Here is a 20536-nt window from a genome sequence, read left to right as displayed (position 1 = left end):
ATACATTTATTGATTTATAATAAAAACAAACTAATTTTATAAAAGATGCGGAATTTTAAATATAGATAAAAATATTTATTTTTTAGAAGAAATATATAAATAAGTGAGTTTTGGCACGACGCATAATGTTATATGTTATTTAGTTATTTAAATTGATTTATATTTGTTAAATATATTTTAATTTAGTAAATTTTATCAAAAATAAAAAAATATCAATTAAAATATAACAAAAAATAAAAAATATACGTTAATTAAGATGAAACCGAGGGAGTAGGTTAAGAAAATGTAAATAAAAAATTTAGAAATAAAAATTGGATTGTATTTTATAAGTTTGTATCTTAAATTAAAATAAATAATTTCTGAAAATAAATTGAATTACTTTTGTAGTGATATTTTCTGAAAATAAATTAAGAATAAGGTCTTTTGAATTTTTACTATTTACATTATATTTTAAATAATATTAAATCTATTTTTTATTTTGTATTTTTAATTATAAAAATTAATGCCACATTCAAATTATGACATGATTTTTATTTAGATTGAGTATCTATTCAAATTCAAAGTTTTAGAATTAAAAAGTTAGATTTAAATTTAAAATTCAAGTTTTCAAATAAACATATTTAAAAATGTTTATTTAAAAAAAATGAAAAATAAAATCTAATAATTTGTACTTTGTAATTAATTTAAATGATATTTTGATATAATACTTTATAAAATAATAATAATAATAATATATTTTTATTAAAAATTGTATCAAATAAATAATATTAATTTTGATTTCAATTTAAAATAATAATACAATCCCAAATCTTTTTAGCACAATAATAATAGTCTTCCGAATATGGCGCCAACTTCCAATCGAAATGTTTCTTTTTATGAATTTAAAAAAAAATTGATTTAAATTTAGCATTAAAATAATATTAATTTTGTAAAAAAAAATTATATATATTTTTTAAAAAAATGTAGAGTCTAATAAAAATTTGAAAATTTTGATAAAAGAAACAAACACAAAATTTGCCAAACGAAACAGAAGAAGTACACCATAACTTTTGAAATTTTGAAAATATACCTGAAACAAGCACAGCCTGATTTGGTGAATTTACTCCTATACCCCTCTCTCCTTCGTTGAAGCCACGCTTCGGGGTATTGTCATTTCGTTTGCAAATCAAATCAAGTTAGGGCGCCGACAAACCAAGCCAGACGGCGGTGTTATGGACCTCTCCGCTACACCCCACAAACGGAAACGCTCTTCCTCCCCCCCGCCGCCGCCGGACTCCGCCGCCCCCATAGATTTCTCACTCCTGGAAGCCCTCGAGAAATCCCAGCACAACACCGTCGAAACCCTCGACCTCAAAACCCTAAAGAAACTCGCCCTATCCTTAGAGCGTCGACTCAACGCAAACACCGCCGCCCGTCTCAAGTACCCCGACACCCCCGAGAAGTTTGCAGACTCCGAACTCGAGCTCCATGACGAGTTGCAGAAGCTCAAAATCCTCGCAGGCGCGCCCGAGCTCTATCCTGACCTTGTCAGCCTCGGCACAGTCAATTCTATCACTGGACTCCTCAACCACGACAATACGGATATCGCCATTGATGCCGTCACTCTCCTGCAGGACCTCACGGACGCTGACGTCATCGAGGATAACGAGGAGTCCGCGCAGGTGCTCGTCGACGCTCTCGTGGAGAACAACGCGGTCGAATTGCTCGTCCAGAATTTGTCAAGGTTGAACGACTCGGACCCCGACGAATCGACCGCTATTTACAATACGCTGTCCACGATCGAGAACCTCATCGAGGTGAAGCCTTCGGTTGCAGAGCTCGTTTGTGAGAAGACCAAGCTATTGAAATGGCTCCAGGCGCGGATTAAGATTCGTGAATTCGATAGTAACAAGCAGTATGCTTCCGAGATTCTCGCAATTTTGTTGCAGAACAGTAACGCGAACCAGAAGAAGTTCGGCCAGATGAATGGCGTGGACACGCTGTTGCAGGCCGTGGCTATGTACAAGTCCAGGGATCCAAAGACAGGGGACGAGGAGGAGATGGTAGAGAATTTGTTCGATTGTTTGTGTTGCTTGTTGATGCCATTGGAGAATAAGGAAAGGTTCGTTGTTGAATTACTTGAGCACTTCCAAATAATTTGATCATGGACCTTCCAATCCGTTGAAATACTTATTCATTCATAAATTTTAGGCTTATGGGGAAATTTATCATTTCTTTATTCATTAATGATTGGAATAGGTTTGTGAAGGCAGAAGGGGTGGAGTTGATGATCATCATAATGAACCAGAAGAAATTGTGCTATGGCTCGGCGATCAGGGCGCTCGATTTTGCCATGACTAATTATCCGCCGGCGTGTGAGCGGTTTATTGATGTGATGGGATTGAAGACTGCATTCCCTGCTTTTATGGGTAAGGCAAGTCCAATGCACCTTTCTCGATCAAAATTTGATTAGACTAATTGAGAGTTGAGTTTTCTTGAGCCTCAGTTCTGTAATCTTTTTGAATTCTTTTATTTATTCAAGATGTCAATCTTTTCTTAGTTGAGATAATGGGAAATGCATTTGAGTAAAAATTAACCCCAGAGTTGTTTGATGAAGTACAAAATTAATTTGTATGATATAAATTTGCTTTGCTGTCTTCTCTTTAATTCTGTTTCTGGGTGCTGGATTAGATTATTGAGTGTGCTGCTGGCTGTTGTCGATGTTTTTCTCTGAATTTTTTATGCTTCTTTTAGATACCTTTAAGCAAGAAGAACAAGAAAAATCGATATAAAGAAGAACTGGAAGAGCGGCTCATATCATTAATTGCATCACTATTTGGTAAGAAGGCAGACTCCTTTTGGAATTCTTTTTTGTATTTTCCCCTTGAGATTATTGAAATGGGGAGACTGAAATTGTAGCATGCATACTTTCATCCAGTAAGATGCTAGGAAACATTTGGCTTTCCTTTTCTTCCAGGATTTCATATTTGTCTGGTAATTATAAATGTGCGGTATTTTGTCAGTCTAGAGGGTGGTTGGTCATAACCATAAACACTGGTCATTCTACTCCCGGAATGCTATTTGTTCGGTATACAATGAATTTGTATTGTTTTAATCTTGTATGAGCTTGTTCCCTATGATTTGCATTCTCTACAGCAGAATGCGGTCAGAACTTTTATAACATTTTCCTAAGATTTTCTGCATGATACAATTTTGTTTGTTTTGCTGGCATTTTGTTGTACTGATATCAGTATCTCCTATCACATGCCAGGTGGAATCTTGAGGGGTTCTAGGAGGGAAAGATTGCTGAGTAAATTTGTGGAAAATGAATACGAAAAGATAGATCGACTCATGGAACTCTACATGAGGTCATTATTTCAGAACATTTATTTATATGGGCATCCAGTTGATGTGCTCTTAATATTTGATTATCTACATTTCTTCTGACAAAGTTGATTTGCTTTACTATTTTAGATATTCTGATAGAGTGAAAGCAGAGACTGAGCGACTTAATGAGCTTGAACTTGATGACTTTGTGGTTAGTATTTTCAACCCAGTCATCACATCGTTGCGACTTTAATAAGAGGGTATTTTTTCGTGAAAATGTCTTCATCTTTATCATGGCTGCAGATTGATGAAGAGGAGAAGTATAATCGAAAACTAGATTCAGGGCTTTATACACTTCAGGCATGCCTGTTGCTGTTGATTCTTGTTTTTGGCTTTTTTTTTTTTTTTTGGTATGAGTTGTTTGGCTTTCTACTTAACTCTAATTCTTCTAATTCTACATTTCTGCAGTTAATTTCTGTCATTGTGGGTCACTTGTGGACTTCTGAGTAAGTTGGTTGGACATTTATAGTTACCAATGAGTGGGCATGGTTTCTGAAGTTATCCATTTCCATGGCTTTTAATTCTAATTATAGTCTTGATTTTTTTGCTAGGCACTCTGGAATGCGAGCAAGAATAGAACTATTATTAAAGCAGCAGAAGCTAACTAAAAAGGATGTTAAGGATATACTTCAGGTATGAGCCTTGACTAATTATTTGTAAAGTAGCGACATAAGTAAAATATAGCATTGTTGTCTTTTATGTTCATGGGATTCCTCTTTTCTGTTGACTCTAATGCTTTTTAATAGTTTCACCCAAGGACTATTATATGTATGATTATTCCCGAATTTGCATAATTAAGAACTGTTCTTGATGAGTGTTAGGTACCGTAAACGGGTTAAGGCTTGAAAGTTACTTCTAACAAAGGGAAAAATGAGCAGGAGAACTAGCATTCCATTATATGCAGGCTTAGATTGTGATTGTGATTTGGATTGTTCATTGTTAGAAGTATCATTTAATAATAGAAGAATCCGGCTGAGGTCTATTTAAATTAAAATTGAGTTCTTGCATTTTTGCATTCATCATTAAAGGTCTTAAATCAATTGCCTATTTTTCTCCCTCATGTTCATTTCATTCAAGAAGTTTATTCTGAGGTGAGGTTTCAAACTTACCCCTCATATTTTCCGTAGGTTTTGGAAGTTGCAATTTTCTTTTCTGTACATGTTATTTAGAATATATAACGATGTGATGTGTACTTGCTTCTCCTTGGGCATGAATCACACAGGAATATCATGACAATATTGGTGATCTTGAAGGCCCAGAAGAGAAGGAAAGGACACAGTCTAAGATTTTGAAATTCATTTCTGCCTTTTCTTGAAAAAAAGGTATTTATGGCTCAACCTTCCTGCCATGTTGAATTATAGTGATGATTTGGAATTATAATGAACCCTTCTTGTGTTAATTCCGAAAAGCTTATTGTGCATGGCTGCATTGCCTTTGCCTGTGCCTGCCAGTTATAGAACATTTTGCTCTACAATTCATTAATATTTGCATGTTTTACATTTCTATCCTAATTTTCAGAATCAATTATTAGGCGGTGGTTACCCTGCTAATTAAATTTAATCAGTTTCATGCTGATAGCCTATGTGTTGTGTGTTATATTTTCATATGTTATCTACAGTATTTTCATGTGCTGATTGAGTTAATTAGTATGATACTGATTAGTACCCAATCAGCACCTTAACCGAAGCGCTGTGATTGTCCTTTGGCGCAGTACAGCAGCTCTGAAAAACATTGATTGTTATCACAACAATTAGTTACCGATGATGTCTTCCAACTTAATTTAATGTAACATTAATCGAACATATAAGTTTCATGTATATGAATGGCATGTGCCTATATTTATGCCTATCGATTACTACTTTTATGTATTCACTTGAATATAGTAAATGGAGTGAATTGCTATATTTAATCTATCAAAATAAATACTCATTCCGTCCCAAAACAATAGTTTTATTTTACCATTTTCGTCCGTCTCAAAACAATAGTCTTATTTCTATTTTTGGTGACTAGTTCTCTACTCAGCTACATGATTATCTTCATTTTTTCACAGTAATTACATAAAGGATGGACATTTTGGTCTTTTAGAAATATTTTTACACTTAATATCAATATAATACTAATATTTATTAATTCTCGTGTCCATCTCAAGTGTCTTTGTTGTTTTGGGACGAAAGAAATGTAATATTGGTTGTCTTATAATTGAAATAGTAATTAGAGTTAGAATCATATTTCATTTTTGGTGTGATTTAAATTATATTTGGTTAGTTTTAGCTTTAAAGGCTGCCAGTTGTGACATTTCTGGAATTTGGCGGTATTTGAGATGGGAAAATTAGGCTGACATTGGGACAAAACTTAACTATATACATTTTTTATTCTTACTAAATTCCAATGGATGATTAAGACAAAGACAGCCAATCTCCTGTCCCAAAAGTAATCAATCATTGTATGTAATTTTGTAATTGCAAAATTATTTTATTTTTTATTACACAAGATTATCTTAATATTGTTTGTTTGGTTGATTACTTGATTATATATCATTATCATAAACAAATAAGACACAACACTGTGCACCAGGAACAACCTGGATTGAGAAAACAATCAGTGCTTTTGTGTATTTGGTTGGAAGTTGATGAAGGAGAGATGTTTTCATTGTTAGTTGAGTAGGAATTGTCATATTTCATATTTAAGATAATGATATTTAATTAATCAATATTATTTTATTATTTTGTATATAATTAATAATATTAATAATTTTAAAATAAATTTGATCTATATGATTAAAAAATAGAATATTTATTTAAAATATTTAATAATTATATTACAATTAAAAAAATATGTGCAATATGAATATTATTTCGTATATAATGAAATTCTTTATAATATATAAATAAATAAACATGTTTATTTATTTATAATTAATATAAATTAATATTATAAAAGATATAGAGTTTTAAATGTGAATAAAAAATATTTATTCTTTTAAGAGAGAAATAAAGGAGTTCTGAATAAATTTTATATGAATTTTAATTAAGTTTGATTTATATTTTTTAAGTATATTTTAATTTAGTAAATTTATTTTTTTAAAAAAATATGTCTGGCAAAAGTAGAAATATATCAATTAAGATGGAAAGGGAAGAATGTTTAATTAGAAATATATTTTATAAAGAATAGAATTTTATGTAATAAAGAAAAAATATATAATTAGAGTAGGGACAAATATGTAAATAAAATCTGTACTACATTATACTCTCTACATTCTTTATTTATATATTCGTTTGTTTTTTGCAATATTATATTGGGTTGAAGTACAAATAAAATAGAAAAAGACTAAAATAAGCATCTCCAATAGGGCTGCATTTTTTGCGCTGCAAATCCATATATGTAGTTCTTCCTCTTCAACCATGCACCAATTGTGACACCAAAAATGGTGTTTGCTACAGTGCAACACCAACGCGCTATTTTATGGCGTTGTATGTGTTTTTTTTTTTTTTTTATTAATTATTTTTATATTTTATTATTATTTTTTAATATTTTTTTAAAAGAATTATATTAATTATAGATATAAAAAGTAGTTTAAAATAATATATAAAATGGAATATTTTGAATAATATTATTTTTTAAGTAAAAAATAGAGTTATGGTTGGAGTAAAAATACTGTAGCAATTGCATTTTCAAAGTTAAAACTGCATAAACAGAGTTTGTGGGTTGGAGATGGCGTTAGTATTGTGTTATACTATAAAGGTAATGACATTTGTGTAATATATTGTAAGTTGTAGGAGTATTTTTAATGTTAATATAAAACACAATTATTAAAAAAAAAATGGATACTTTATTATAGACGGACTAAAATAAAAAAAAATGGATAAATTATTAAAGAAGAATTGAGTAATAATTAGATTTGGAGCTTGAACTAAGAAATTTTTTAAATGTGTTTTGTTTTATAAATACTATTTATCAAATTTTTTCTAAAAGATATCAAATAAAAAACTATTATTTATTTTTATATTATATTAAAAATTAATTTTATATTTAAAATATCACATCATACAAATATTCAAATTCAAAATTTATATTATTTGAATTCCAAATCAAAATTCAAACACTGAAACAAACTCAACCTTAATGTAAACTATCATATTTAACACTTTGTTAACAAACTGTATTAAATATTTGAGCATATATTTTAATGAAATAAGTAATAATTAATTTTTTTTTTTTATATAGTATTAGTGTAAAAAAGTGTAGATAAAAAGTAGATAAGAATATTTTCTAATATGAAGTCTAGAAAAAAAATAAATAAATAAATAAATCAAATGATAAATGCAATATTCTCAGCGTCTTTGGGAAAAAGTGCTTTTTTAAAGAGTTTTTAACTTGTTATTATGGTAAATTAGTCAAACTGTTTGATAAATTAGTTTTTCGAAAGAGGTTTTGTAACTAAAAAAATTAATTTTAAAAAATTAATGTAACCAGAGTTTTTTTTCATTTTATTTATATTTATTCTTTATTTACACTTAAACAATTTATTTATTTCATACATATAATAAGTATATTTTTATTGCAATATTTATTAATTAATTTTAATATATTTTATTTACTAAATTATAATTTTATTTTTAAATTCAAAATAATTACTACTTCCTCCATTCCACATAATTTGTCCCTAATTTCTATTTTCGTCCATCCCATATAATTTGTTCTTTTTTTTTTTGGAAAATTAATTATACACTTTAATCATATTTTAAAATTTAAAATTTAAATTTTTTTTAATCTTAATTAAACTATTTAGTTATCTTAATCTTAATTTATAATTATTTTTACTAATACATTTTTTAATTGCTTATTAATTATAGTTTACCTAAATTTCCGTTAGTATTATTAATTATTACATATAATTATTTTATTTATGAGATATATAAATTTATTTAAATTAAATGAAATAGGCACGACAAATATTATTAATTTATATAAATTTTTTTATTATATAAAATTTATATTAAAAATAAAAAATATAATAAATTAATAAACAATAATTAACATAATAAAAAGATATTAGAAAACATTTATTATCTTATATTTTATACAATTTCAATAAAAATTTTCTATTATTATTTTAATAAAAATATTTTTCTCAAATTTAAAAAATAAAAATAAATATTTTATAATATTTTTATAATTTGCAATAATTAATAAAAAAAATTAAAAATTTTAAACCAAAATAAACAAAATAAATATTTTTAAAAACACCATATAAATATTCTTAATTGTCATTTTACATATAAACAGTTAATGTCAAACAGTTGTTTTACCAAACACTTTAATACAAATCGCAAATTAAATCAGATAATCAAACCATCTAATTGAATAAGCTAACAGCTAACAACTAATTGAATTAACTAACAGTTAAAAATTATCGATTAATTGTCAAATACACCTCAATCTCTTAAAATTGTCTTTTTTTTTTTTTATTTTTGTTTGTTTCTTACAAATATTTTTATTTTCTTTCCGCTGTTCATTCATAAATACATATTTCTATTTTGGATTCAATTATAAAATAACTAATTTTTTTAGTAAATATGAATTTATTTATTTTAATAAATACTTATACTTTATCATTACACCATTGTTTTTAGAAGAAAAAACAAAAGTAAAATTATCTTTACATTATATTTAATTATAAATTATAATTAAAATACTATTTTATCATTCGTTCAAATCTATGTTCATTTTTCTCTTTGGATTGTCATCAAAAAATATTTTTGTTTCCTCTATAAGTAAAAAATCATTACACTTTGCACTATTTTATATTATTAAAAAAAATAACAATTATTACTCACTTTTTTAAATTTGTGTCCAATCAAATGAGCACACATTTGCACGACTGGAGGAATATTATTTTTAAAATTTTGCATAAAAATAAATATATATTCAAAATAGACAGAGGGGGTACTATTTTATATATTTTTATTATTATAAAAATAAAAAATATCAATAAAAATTTCATATACTATTATAATCTATTCCGAAAGTTTTCTGGATATAAATTTAAAAGACAGGGAAAGTAGTAGTATTTACTTAAATAGTTTTTTAGCATTCCTAAGAAAATAACTAGTAAAATACTACTAGTGTTTATTAGGGTGTGTTTGTTTGGGGGTTTGGATTTTGAGTTGGGATTTGAATAGTAAAAATTTTAAATTTGAATAGTTGTATGATGTGATATAAATAGGGTTTGATGTGATGTTTTGAATGTAAAATTGATTTTTAGTATAATATAAAAAATGAAAAATAGATGTTTGATTTGATGTTTTTGGGAAAAAAAAATTAAATGAACAGTGGAAATCCACCAAAATCCTTCAAACAAACACAGCCTAAATTTATATGCCGCCTCCCTCAAATGTTGAAAGGCAGAGATAAATGATGAAGGCATCTCTGATCCGGGTTAGGGTCATGGGTGGGTTCTTCTCGGGTAGGCGGGTACGTCAATGTGACTAATAATAATAATAATAATAATAATAATAATAAGAAGGCTAAACTGTTTTTTTTTCTGGCACTTTATCATTTTAGTCTTATAAGTGGAGCATGTTGCAAATTAGTCCTACAAGTGAAAATTTTTCGCTGTTTTAGTCCTTCGGCGTCGGAGACGTCCGCGTGGCTCGTCGGAGGTGACGTGTCCGCCAGGTCAGCGACACCTGGCGGACACGTGGATTTATTTATTTTTTTGTTTATTTTTAATTTTTTAATTTTTTTTTAATTGGACCAAATAAAAAAATAAAAAAAATCAAAAATAAATTAAAAATAAGTTTTAAAAATAAATGGAAAAAAAATAAAAAAATCCACGTGTCCGCCAGGTCAGCGACACCTGGCTGACAAATCACCTCCGGCGAGCCACACGGGCATCTCCGGCGCCGGAGGACTAAAACAGTGAAAATTTTTCACTTATGGGACTAGTTTGCGACAGGCTCCACTTACGGGACTAAAATGATAAGGGGATCCAATTACGGACTAAAAAAACAGTTTACCATAATAATAATAATAATAATAATAATCCCTCTGTCCCATGTATTATAGGTCTATTACAGTAGATACGAGAATTTAGATAAAGTGTGATTAGTAAGTAATTAAGAAATGTATTAGTAAAAATAATTATTGTATAATAAAAATAATTGTGGATTAAAATTAAGATTAAAAGTATTATAAAATTTAAAATTTAAAATGAGATTAAATTGTATAATTATATTTCCAAAAAAGAAATAGAGAAATTATATGGGACTGACGAAAATAAAAAATATGGATAAATTATATGTGACGGTAATAATAATGGAAGTGTGAGTGCGAGGGAGTGAATGAGTGATGTGGTCTGAACCCAACTAACATAACATCGTATCATAACATAACATAGCAAAAAGAGACAGACTGACAGAGAGAGAGAAAGTGCATATACATACATATACATATACATATATTATTAATAGATACATACATAATTGCTGGCTGTAAATGCGCTGCTCATCAAACCGACAGTTGCAAGGCACGCGTCGACTCCTTCATTGCAAATGCAGCCTCCCCCTCCCCTATACCTATACCTATTACTATTATATTTATATTTATATTAATTAATCAATCAATAATAAAAATATTATATTATATTATATTATATTATATTGTGTACATATGGTGCCTTGAAGCGTAGGCCACAGATTAATTGAACAGCAAGAGGCCAGCAGGGCAGCCTGTAACAGAACTATGCTGTTATTCTCTCTCTGTTTCACTCGCTTTACTTTGGAATTCAGCTACACTATTTATTTATTTATTTATTTTTTTATGATGTGCGAATCGAGCTGTTGCTATTCGAAAGTGTGCACTGAGTAAATATTAAATGAACTTAATATCCTGCAGATTAGATCCGACAGGCAAGTCACACTAGACGAATCATGTGTGGCTAGGGATGACATACCGTATTGTACCGAAAATACCGGTCGATACCGATACCGTACCGAACTTCTCTGTATGACTAAAATACATACCGGTACCGTACCGAAAGTTTCAATATACTGAATTCGGTACACCGAACTTGGGTATACCAAAATTTTCGGTACGGTACCGGTATATACCGTTTATACCGAAAATTTCAATTTTGATACGATAACGGTATATACCGCTTATACCGAAAATTTTGATTTCGATATATAACGTTATATACCGATTATACCGAAAATATAATTTTAAATTTCAAAATAATTAAAAAATTAATAAATATCACTATTTTTCACCACAAAAATATTATGAAAAAACTAATAAATTTTCAATAGTTTATATATTTTTTTGTTATAATTATAAAAATATTAATAATTATTATTTATATTAATAATTAAATTATTTAATAAAAATAATATCGGTACGGTATCATACCGAAATACCGAACTTTCCGAAAATTCATACTGATACAGTACCGAAATATCTATACCGTATCAAATACCGAAAATTTCGATATTTTCAAAAACGATACGGTACGATAAGTCGATATTTCGATATGTTCGGTAAATTTATCCATATCTATGTGCTGCTGATCAGACCTTCAATCCTCACACCACCGGTTGTCTTTACGGGACTTCACCTTTTATTTATTGAATCCAATTTAAGGTCGTTGGTTTTATATGAGTTCCAATTTAAGCTCAAAAATATAATAATAATAATAATAATAACAATATCTCTTCCCAACTATACGTGGGAAAGTATATAATTTTTTTTAATAATTATAATACTATTACAATTATATTTGTGTAAAAAATTATATAAAAAAAATAAATGAATCGGACGGATAGATTATTATATAATACTCCATTCGTCTCAAATACTGTATCTATTACACTGTAGACACGGTATTTTATGAGGGATTAAAATAATTATCCTATAATATAAATAATTATAAATTAAGATTAAAATAACTAATTAGTTTAATTAAAATTTAAAAAAATAAAATTAAAGATTTTAAAATGAGTGTATAATTATTTTTCAAAAAAAAAAAATGACATGGTATGTGGGACGAAAAAAAACGGCAACGTCGACATGGTACGTGGGAGGAAGAAAGTAATTATTTTTATAATTTATATAAAATTTAAAAATATTTAAATATTAATATAATATCATTATTACTCTGACAAAAAAAAATAATGTATACATTTATGTGTGTGAGACAAACATGCGGTGTTTGTTTGTAAGTTTAAATTTTGGATTTAAATTTAAATAGTAAAATTTTTTAATTAAATAATTATAAGATGCCAAATAAATAGGTATTATTAATATTTTAAATATAAAATTATTTTTTATATAATATAAAAAAATATATAGATATATATCTAATAAAAATATTAGTAATAAATAATAAAAATAAAGAAGAGACAGCAATACCCGCAAGCAGGAAATGATATGATATGAGAGAGATGATGATTGGCAGCAACCAACGGCCCGGAAACGATCTATTGTCAATTGTGGGCCCGGTTCACCACTCCTTCCTTCCTTGCTTGCCCATTCCCTCGTCTCGTCGGTGCTGCCATGTCTTTGCCTTTTCTTTTCTTTCCTTTCCTTTCAAACATATCGTTGATTACAAGCACAGTTTTCTTTTTTTATTTCTAGGCTGAAAAGAAGCTATTAATAATTACTAGGGCTAATAACTTCAACAAAAATAATCATACTCATACAAACAAACATCCATATAGATCCATCCAATCTGTAAAGAAAAAAAGAACCAACTTTTTTATACATGTAAGATTAAAAAATAAAATTAATTATAAAGATCATGATTAACAGAGAAAAATTGAAAAAAAAAAAGAAAAAAGAACTGCTTCTCCTTCTCTACTGCTAATTGAAAAGAATTTACTCATCTCATCTCTGGCGTATTTCATGTTCATCATCATCGTCATCGTGTTCATCCGGAAAAACACAGCATTTGTGTCCAATGTCGATCAAGAATGGAGGCTTTTCTTCTGGCGGTGGATCCCGATTGCCTGGCGCTCGAATTCCTTGACGGCCGGGGCCAGCTTCTTCATGTTCTCGTCGTAGGTGTAGGGGATCTTGTCGAGCCACGTCGTAACCTTCTTGGCCGAGTTGGGGAGCATTTTCCGGCAGAGCTCCTCGTGGACGGTAATGGTGTTGTGGTAGTGGTAGTATCTGATCTTCGTCTCCGTCTGGTGTAGCGTCCGCCCGACCACATTCTCCGACATGTGCACCCCCGTCGCAAACGCATTCCTCGCCTGTATCGCATACTTCCGATCCCTCCTGATCCTCGTCCTCGAGTCCCTGAACAGCAGCTTCTCGAACCCCCACTCCCTGCAGAGGAATTGATCCATCAATCCATAGAAATGGGAACTTGCAGACAACATTAATCAATCCAATCCAATCCCAATTCTTCACTAAAAGTAACAGAAAGTGTAATGGAATCCGCCATAGATGGAGCTTGAATTCTAAATTAAGAAAAGTTCCTGGAATGACTAAAAAAACAGAAATGAATGCAGACAACATTAACCAATCCAATCCGATCCTCTCGATTCTTCACCAATAGTAGCAGAAAGTGTAATGGAATCCGCCATTGATGGAGCTTGAAAACTAAATTAGAAAATAGTACCTGGAATGATCCTGAGCCGAATCATTCAAGCAGAGCAGGCTGGACATGGCGTTCTGCTCGATTGTGAACTGCGTGTTGTTGGAGAGCTCCCGCATTACCGATTCCAGAGACCTTCCATTGGGCAGATACATATACTCATCCACATCGAAATAGAACGTCCAATTGGCGTCGTGCCGGTACCGGTGCAGGCAATCGTTCACCACCAGGAACTGGTTGTAGTAATACCCGTCGTACTCCGCCTGATCCCTAATGTCCTGCAAAGTCACCCTCCCCGCCCGAATCCACGGCTCCAGTACCGCCCTCACCGCCGCCGACACTCCGCCGGCGTCGTGAAACACGAAGTGCGAATTGCCGCCGAAGAACCAGGCGTGGTAGGCCATCCACTCCCGCATCCTCGCAGCGCTGAGATTCCCGTACAGAGAGGAACCGCAGTAGAGGTAATCGTATTTGCTGGGGAATCGGAATTTGGATTCGTTGTACGACCCCGGGGACTCCTCCATTGCCGTGAATTTCTCGAACCTCCGCGGCGACGGACCGTAGTAGGCGTTGAGCATCAGCTTGCCGCCGGCGTTGTCGGCGTTGGGATTCTCCGGGAAGGTGCAATTGACGACGACGACGGTGTAGACTCGGCCGTAGCCCCAGTCCGGGAGCATCTTGTACGCCTTTGCCCTAATCGAGGGCTTTCCATTGTTGGGGATCCACTCGCATTTGTACCAGGGGCGGCCGTAGACGTGGATAGGCTTCGAGGCGAGTCCTACAATGGCGAATGTGCGAGGTCCGCCGCGGTACGCCCCCATCTGGACGAATAGGGCGGCGGCGCTGCCGTAGGCTCGGAAGATGCGCTTGTTAGGGTCGGCGGGGGGAGTTACCAGCTTCTTCTCTGCGAAGCTACTGCCGGAGGAGATATTGCTGCTGCTATTGCTACTGCTACTAGGAATGGCAGATTTGACAGGCAGCGGCAGCGGCTCAGCGGAGGAGGTTGCAGAAGGTGCGGCGGAGCAGCGGGCGGTGGCGGAGAGGAGATTCTCGTAGTAAGGCTGTAGATTCCATACGAGGAGCAGCAGAGTTAGGGCAAGTAATGAGGCGACGAAGGGCTTGGTCTCGAAGCAGAGGGAGAGCTTCCCGGCCGGATTGACGGCGGGCGGCGGCGCTCCGTCCTTCCTCATTGGACAGTGGTCTCCGGCGAATTGACCTCCCAGGTCTGCGGTGGCGGAGAAATTTGACCGACAGACACCTCTGTTGTGAGAGCGAGAGAGAGAGAGAGAGAGAATAAAGATTTGTTCTTCTACTAGTGCTACTTTTTGCGTTTTCTAGTTAATTGTATTGTGTATCCATTTATGCCGTTTTGGGTTCCACATTGATGTATGTAAATAGTTGCCCCTTGATCTTTCCATAATTACAGAAATGCACTTCCACATATATTCTATTTTATTCTGTCCTATATAAATAATGGGGATTAGTCTCTCATTATAATTGCTTTTGTATGTAATTTAGGACTAACTAATTATGTAAGTGTTTTTTTTTTAATTAAGAAGTTTATTAGTCGAATAATTAGTGCAGTTAATTGAATTTTAGAAGTGAGATGATATGACATGGTGAATGTTGGATAGTGAGAATAATGAAGAAGATTTTGAAGATAAAACAAGGAAAAATATATAGGTTGGATGAAGTAGGAAGACTCTAATTATTTATTATTCTTTAGACCTGTTATTCCATAATATTATTAGAGAAAGAACCCTTTCTTCTCTCTTTTTTCTTTTTTTTTTTTTATATGAATTTTACGCTATTCCTTCCGCTTAATTTGTCTACTATTTCTATTTTTATATATTCCACATAATTTGTTATTTTTCTAAATATAATTATATATTTTAATCATATTTTCAAATTTATAATTTATAATTATTTTTAATTTTAAATTAACCTATTTAGTTATCTTAATCTATAATTATTTTTATTAAATTACAATTATTTTCACTAATATACTTTTAATTATTTACTAATTACACAATAGCTAAAACTCTATGGGGGTGTTTGGGAAACAGCGTTTTTTGAAGAACTTTTAGCTTATTCAACAGCTTTTAGCTGTTTGACCAGTCAAAACTCTAATTTAGGTGTTTCGTAAATTAGTTTTTTGAAAGAACTTTTTGGACCCAAAAAACTAATTTATGAAAAGCTCGTCTACCCACCGTTTTGAAAGAGCTTTTTCATTTTAATTTTGGTTATTCCTTATTTATCCTTAAAATTTAATTATTTATTTTTTATATATAAATATATTTTTATAGCAGTATTTATTAATTATTTTTAATATATTTAATTTATTAAATTATATTTTTATTTTTTAAATTTAAAATAATTACTATTATTAATTATTAGATATAAATTATTTTAGTTGTAAAATATATAATTTAAAACTAAATCAAATAGAAAAAACAAAGGTTATTAATTTATTTATATATATTAACATAATAATTAACATAATAAAAATATATATACGAAAGATTTATTATTTTATATTTTACACAATTTTAAAAAAAAATTATTATTTTTTAGTAAAAATAATTTTCTCGGATCTAAATAATAAAAATACAAGTAAATATTTTATAATATTTTTATAATTTTCAATAATTAATAACAAAAATTCTCATAAATTTCAAACCAAAATGAACAAAATTAAATCTTTAAAAAATAACATATCAATGTCCTTAATAGTCATTTTATGTATAAACAGCTAATGTCAAACAGTTGTTTTACCAAATATTTTAATACAAACCGCTAATTGAATCAGCTAGTCAAACCAACTAATTGAATCAACTATGAGCTAATTGTCAAACGCACCCTATGTCTAAGTTAAAAAGCTCAATTTAGCTGGGACGGAGAGAGTAATTTTATGTAATTTATTTTTCTTCCCTTCGGTTTACTTTTCTTCGTAATTACTTTCCTTTTCACTTTTATTTTCTTTCTAGTTTTCTTCAATTTCTTGTCATCTCCCTTTTATTTTATTGCTTTCTGTTTATTTATTGTTGTCCTTTTTTTCTTTGTTATTGATTTATTAATTTTTTTAACACGGTTTCGGATCCTTTTTGGAGAAAGCCAGATAACCACCCGATTTTCGGCAAGCTTGCTCAGATAAGCCTTCAAAAAATATTTTGAGCGACAACATATTGACATGCCCAGTGAGACACGTTGTGTTCCTCTACATTCATAAACTTGCAAAGGCATGCGTCGAATGATCCAATGAGTTTCAATAATAGCCAAGAATCCAGAGATGAAACACAGATCGGCGAGCAACCACCGACATCGTTGAAGAACATGCCGTATACGGAGACCTCTGCTTCAATGGAGGCCGGGGGGCAAAATTCATACACGCCACCACCAGTTATTTCAAAGAGCTTTCGAATAGAGATGCAAACTGTTTTCCATGACCAAACGCTACAATTAATGAAGTATTTATCAGATATTCTTGGTACGAAAATACACAAATAGATGACTTGGTTCCAAGAGAAAGAGAGAAATGAAAGAAAGTCTCCTGATATCACCCCCGAACTTGAACTTGCACGGATTGAACAACCAACATCGGCAGCCGAACTAGCAGATTCTAAAGTGCTACGCTTCAACCAGGTTACGATCCTTCACCGGAATCAAGATGTCCCTAACGAGTAGCCTTTTGCTTTGATGCAGAACAAGGGAAGACGATTTGCTGAAGAGGCGTCTAATACTCCGGGGGGCAGCGAGCAGCCTGTTCATTGGCAACAAAACTCAGTATTTATCCCGACTACGCCTTTACCCAGATCTATGGTTGTTCCGGAAGCCCCGCAGATTATTTTTCCACCAATAATGGCAGCCAAGCCGCAACCACCGTCTGCCACAGCAAGATCTATGCTACCGCAACCGCAATTTGTCCCATAACAAATATCGGCGACCGCTTGGAGAGGTTAGCCGCCGCATTGTGCCTATTTTTCAACATTTAGCGTGGTGCCTGCATGGTTCCCAGTCATCCCGATGCCAAGATATGGGGCTGGGGGCAGTTTAACATCCCGATGAGTGCATTTTTGCAAGGGACGCATAGTTTTTTTAGCTTCGTAGGCACGGTGACGGCTTCAACTTCGGCACAACGAGCTGCATCATTCTCAACGGGATTTGGTGCGGCCTTACAGACACCGACATCGTGGGACGTGCCCAAGGAAATCCGTCCTTATGGTGCGTATCAAAAGGTTGTCCAACAACTGATATTGGCACAACCGGGGGGGGGAATGTCAAGTCATAAAGAAGGCTCGAGCTCATCGCAGCTTTAAAATCAGTCTATAATTAGGCTCGGTACAACACCATCAACTTCCTCGATTAAAGAAATATCATAATGGAGCAGCTCTCAAGACATATGCGAAGAGAGCGCACAACTTGGTTAAGGCCTCTTCTCGACCTGGTTGCAACATCTCGTCCTCAGTTATAATGTCACCGGTTGCATCCCACAACACTGCAGCCATGGTTAAGGCCTCTTCTCGACCGCAACTTGCTACTGATCAGATTGACCGTGATATGAAAGCTACTCGGTAGCAACACCTTCAACATGGTACCCATTTTGTTCATGGTTTAGACAAAGATACGAGATCGAAAGATGAATCTGAAGAGGCATGTCTATCAGAAATAATTTAAGGAAAAATACATACATGCCCAAAATTGAAGGCCTCCCAAAAAAAGGTTGGTCCTAAAGTATAATACTCATTTGATATTTCAAAGACAGAACAAATATTTGAATATTCGCTTAAAGAAAGGTAGTTCAAATTGAAGGATGAGCATGAATTTCAATCCGAAAAAGAGTTAAATGAAAGAGCTTTTGTAGATGGCATAAAATTTTCGGCCACACAGTTGAAAATTGTATCGTGTTTCGAAATGTGGTACAAAAAGCAATTAGAGAAAGGAGATTACATATTGTTGATCGGACAGACATGAGAATAGATACCGATCATTTTTCCATTGATATGAACGCAGTTAGAATTTATCCAAATAAAGGGTAGCAGTCGTACGGTTCAATGAAAGACATATTTCAGAAGTTGCTCGTACCGCACAAACCGTTTCTCAAGAACTTAGCGAAGGCTTATCATCCCCCATTCCAAAATCCTACATGAGACATGTTAGCACCTTCAAACACTGGAAAAATGGTGAAATTTGGCGAATTTTGTCGGTAGATAAGTTGTAATTACTCTATATCCAACTCGACGACCAGAAAGGGCATCAATAGATGGGAGTTGGGCTGTAAATAAACCTCCCAAAGAATACTAGCAACTGACCCGATCCCAGAAAAGACGTCGACAACTATGGCGCTAAGCAGTAAGGTTGGTGTGCGAGCAAATCTCGAAGCAAAATTCCAACGTGTCACTCATGACCGTTGCACTTGCAGAAACACTACATAAGGATTTTAGACAATATTTGAGTAAAGAGCGAGCTGGGTATGTGACCAGAACAATCTCCGAGCAATCTGTTCATTTTGGAAATCTTCGGCATCGCTTAAATAGCCAAAAAGAATGGAGGCTGAAGCAGTAGGACTGCGATACACAAACTGTTACGCATGATGTTGATTCGCAGCTCGTCATTCATAGGAAAACAGTCCCTACGGACCCTTATTTGACTTTAAATGATCGCAGGGAGTAGAGGCCAACCCACCAAGCTGAAGCAAGCACTTTCCAAGCCACAATGAATAAAGACAAGGATAAAGGTGAATGAAAGATTCACCAAGACCTTAGTGGACATAGAGGCAACATACAACCTTTTAGTCAAGGGTGATGTGGCTTGGTTGGGTGTGAAGGTAATAAAATAATGCAAATAGATAAAATGGTAAACCTGACATGTAAGTCGATAACCAATGTAGCTAAGTAAGTATTCATGCAACTCGAAGATTGGCATGATGAAGTGGAGTTCACAATTGTCCCAATAGATGACTAGAAGATGATATTGAGCATGAAATTTGTGGACATAATAAAGATGGTGACATTTCAGAATGACTAAATAATATGCATCACTTATAATGATGTACCCATCAATGTCTCTTTTTATATGATAAGATTAAGTTGCATGTGTTATCGACAATGCAATTATCAAAGGAAATCAAGAAAGTACATTGACACATCTCGCATCCCTACACACGACATTTCTCACAACCCAATTTAGAGCTGATATATCCCGTATGTGATTAAGGATGTGTTGGTTGAGTTCTCAAATATGATGTTGCTCAAGTTTTCTAAGAAATTTTCCACCATCTAGGAGGTCAGTCACGAGATTGAATTAAAGAAATATGATAGACCTTTGGCAATTACGTATTACCAGATGGTTCTACTCAAAGTGGATGAACTTGGAAGATCATTGAAAAAGATGTTGGATGTTGGTTGTATTTGACCTTTCAATGCTCTATACGGCGCCCCGATACTATTCCAAAAGACAAAAAGATGCTACCTTACAGATGTGTATGAACTACTAAGGGCTGAACAAGGTGATGATAAAAACAAATATTGAATACCTTTGGTGACAGACTTGTTCGACCTCTATGGAATTCCAAGT

General features: G+C 32.5%; 2 protein-coding genes across 2 annotated transcripts; one reads left to right on the top strand and one right to left on the bottom strand.

Annotated features, from left to right (window-relative positions):
* The first annotated feature begins 1129 nt into the window (after nt 1–1129).
* LOC127257452 (uncharacterized) lies at nt 1130–4943 on the top strand. The gene is made up of 9 exons (XM_051283884.1): nt 1130–2101; nt 2239–2413; nt 2734–2818; nt 3251–3347; nt 3454–3517; nt 3610–3666; nt 3775–3812; nt 3918–3999; nt 4589–4943. The coding sequence occupies exons 1-9, from the start codon at nt 1212–1214 to the stop codon at nt 4679–4681; spliced, it is 1581 nt and encodes a 526-aa protein (XP_051139841.1). The 5' UTR covers nt 1130–1211; the 3' UTR covers nt 4682–4943.
* An 8149-nt stretch (nt 4944–13092) lies between these two features.
* Nucleotides 13093–15300, bottom strand: LOC127257459 (galactan beta-1,4-galactosyltransferase GALS1). The gene is made up of 2 exons (XM_051283890.1): nt 13988–15300; nt 13093–13692 (listed from the first exon to the last, which is right to left on the bottom strand). Exons 1-2 carry the CDS (start codon nt 15151–15153, stop codon nt 13329–13331), a joined length of 1530 nt encoding a protein of 509 aa, XP_051139847.1. The 5' UTR covers nt 15154–15300; the 3' UTR covers nt 13093–13328.
* Between the last annotated feature and the right edge of the window lie 5236 nt (nt 15301–20536).

This window comes from Andrographis paniculata, unplaced genomic scaffold, assembly GCF_009805555.1.
Source record: "Andrographis paniculata isolate CXL003 unplaced genomic scaffold, ASM980555v1 Contig57END, whole genome shotgun sequence".
NCBI lineage: Eukaryota > Viridiplantae > Streptophyta > Magnoliopsida > Lamiales > Acanthaceae > Andrographis > Andrographis paniculata.
The sequence above is the reverse complement of the archived record's forward strand: the minus strand, read 5'-3'. Positions and strand labels throughout refer to the sequence as shown.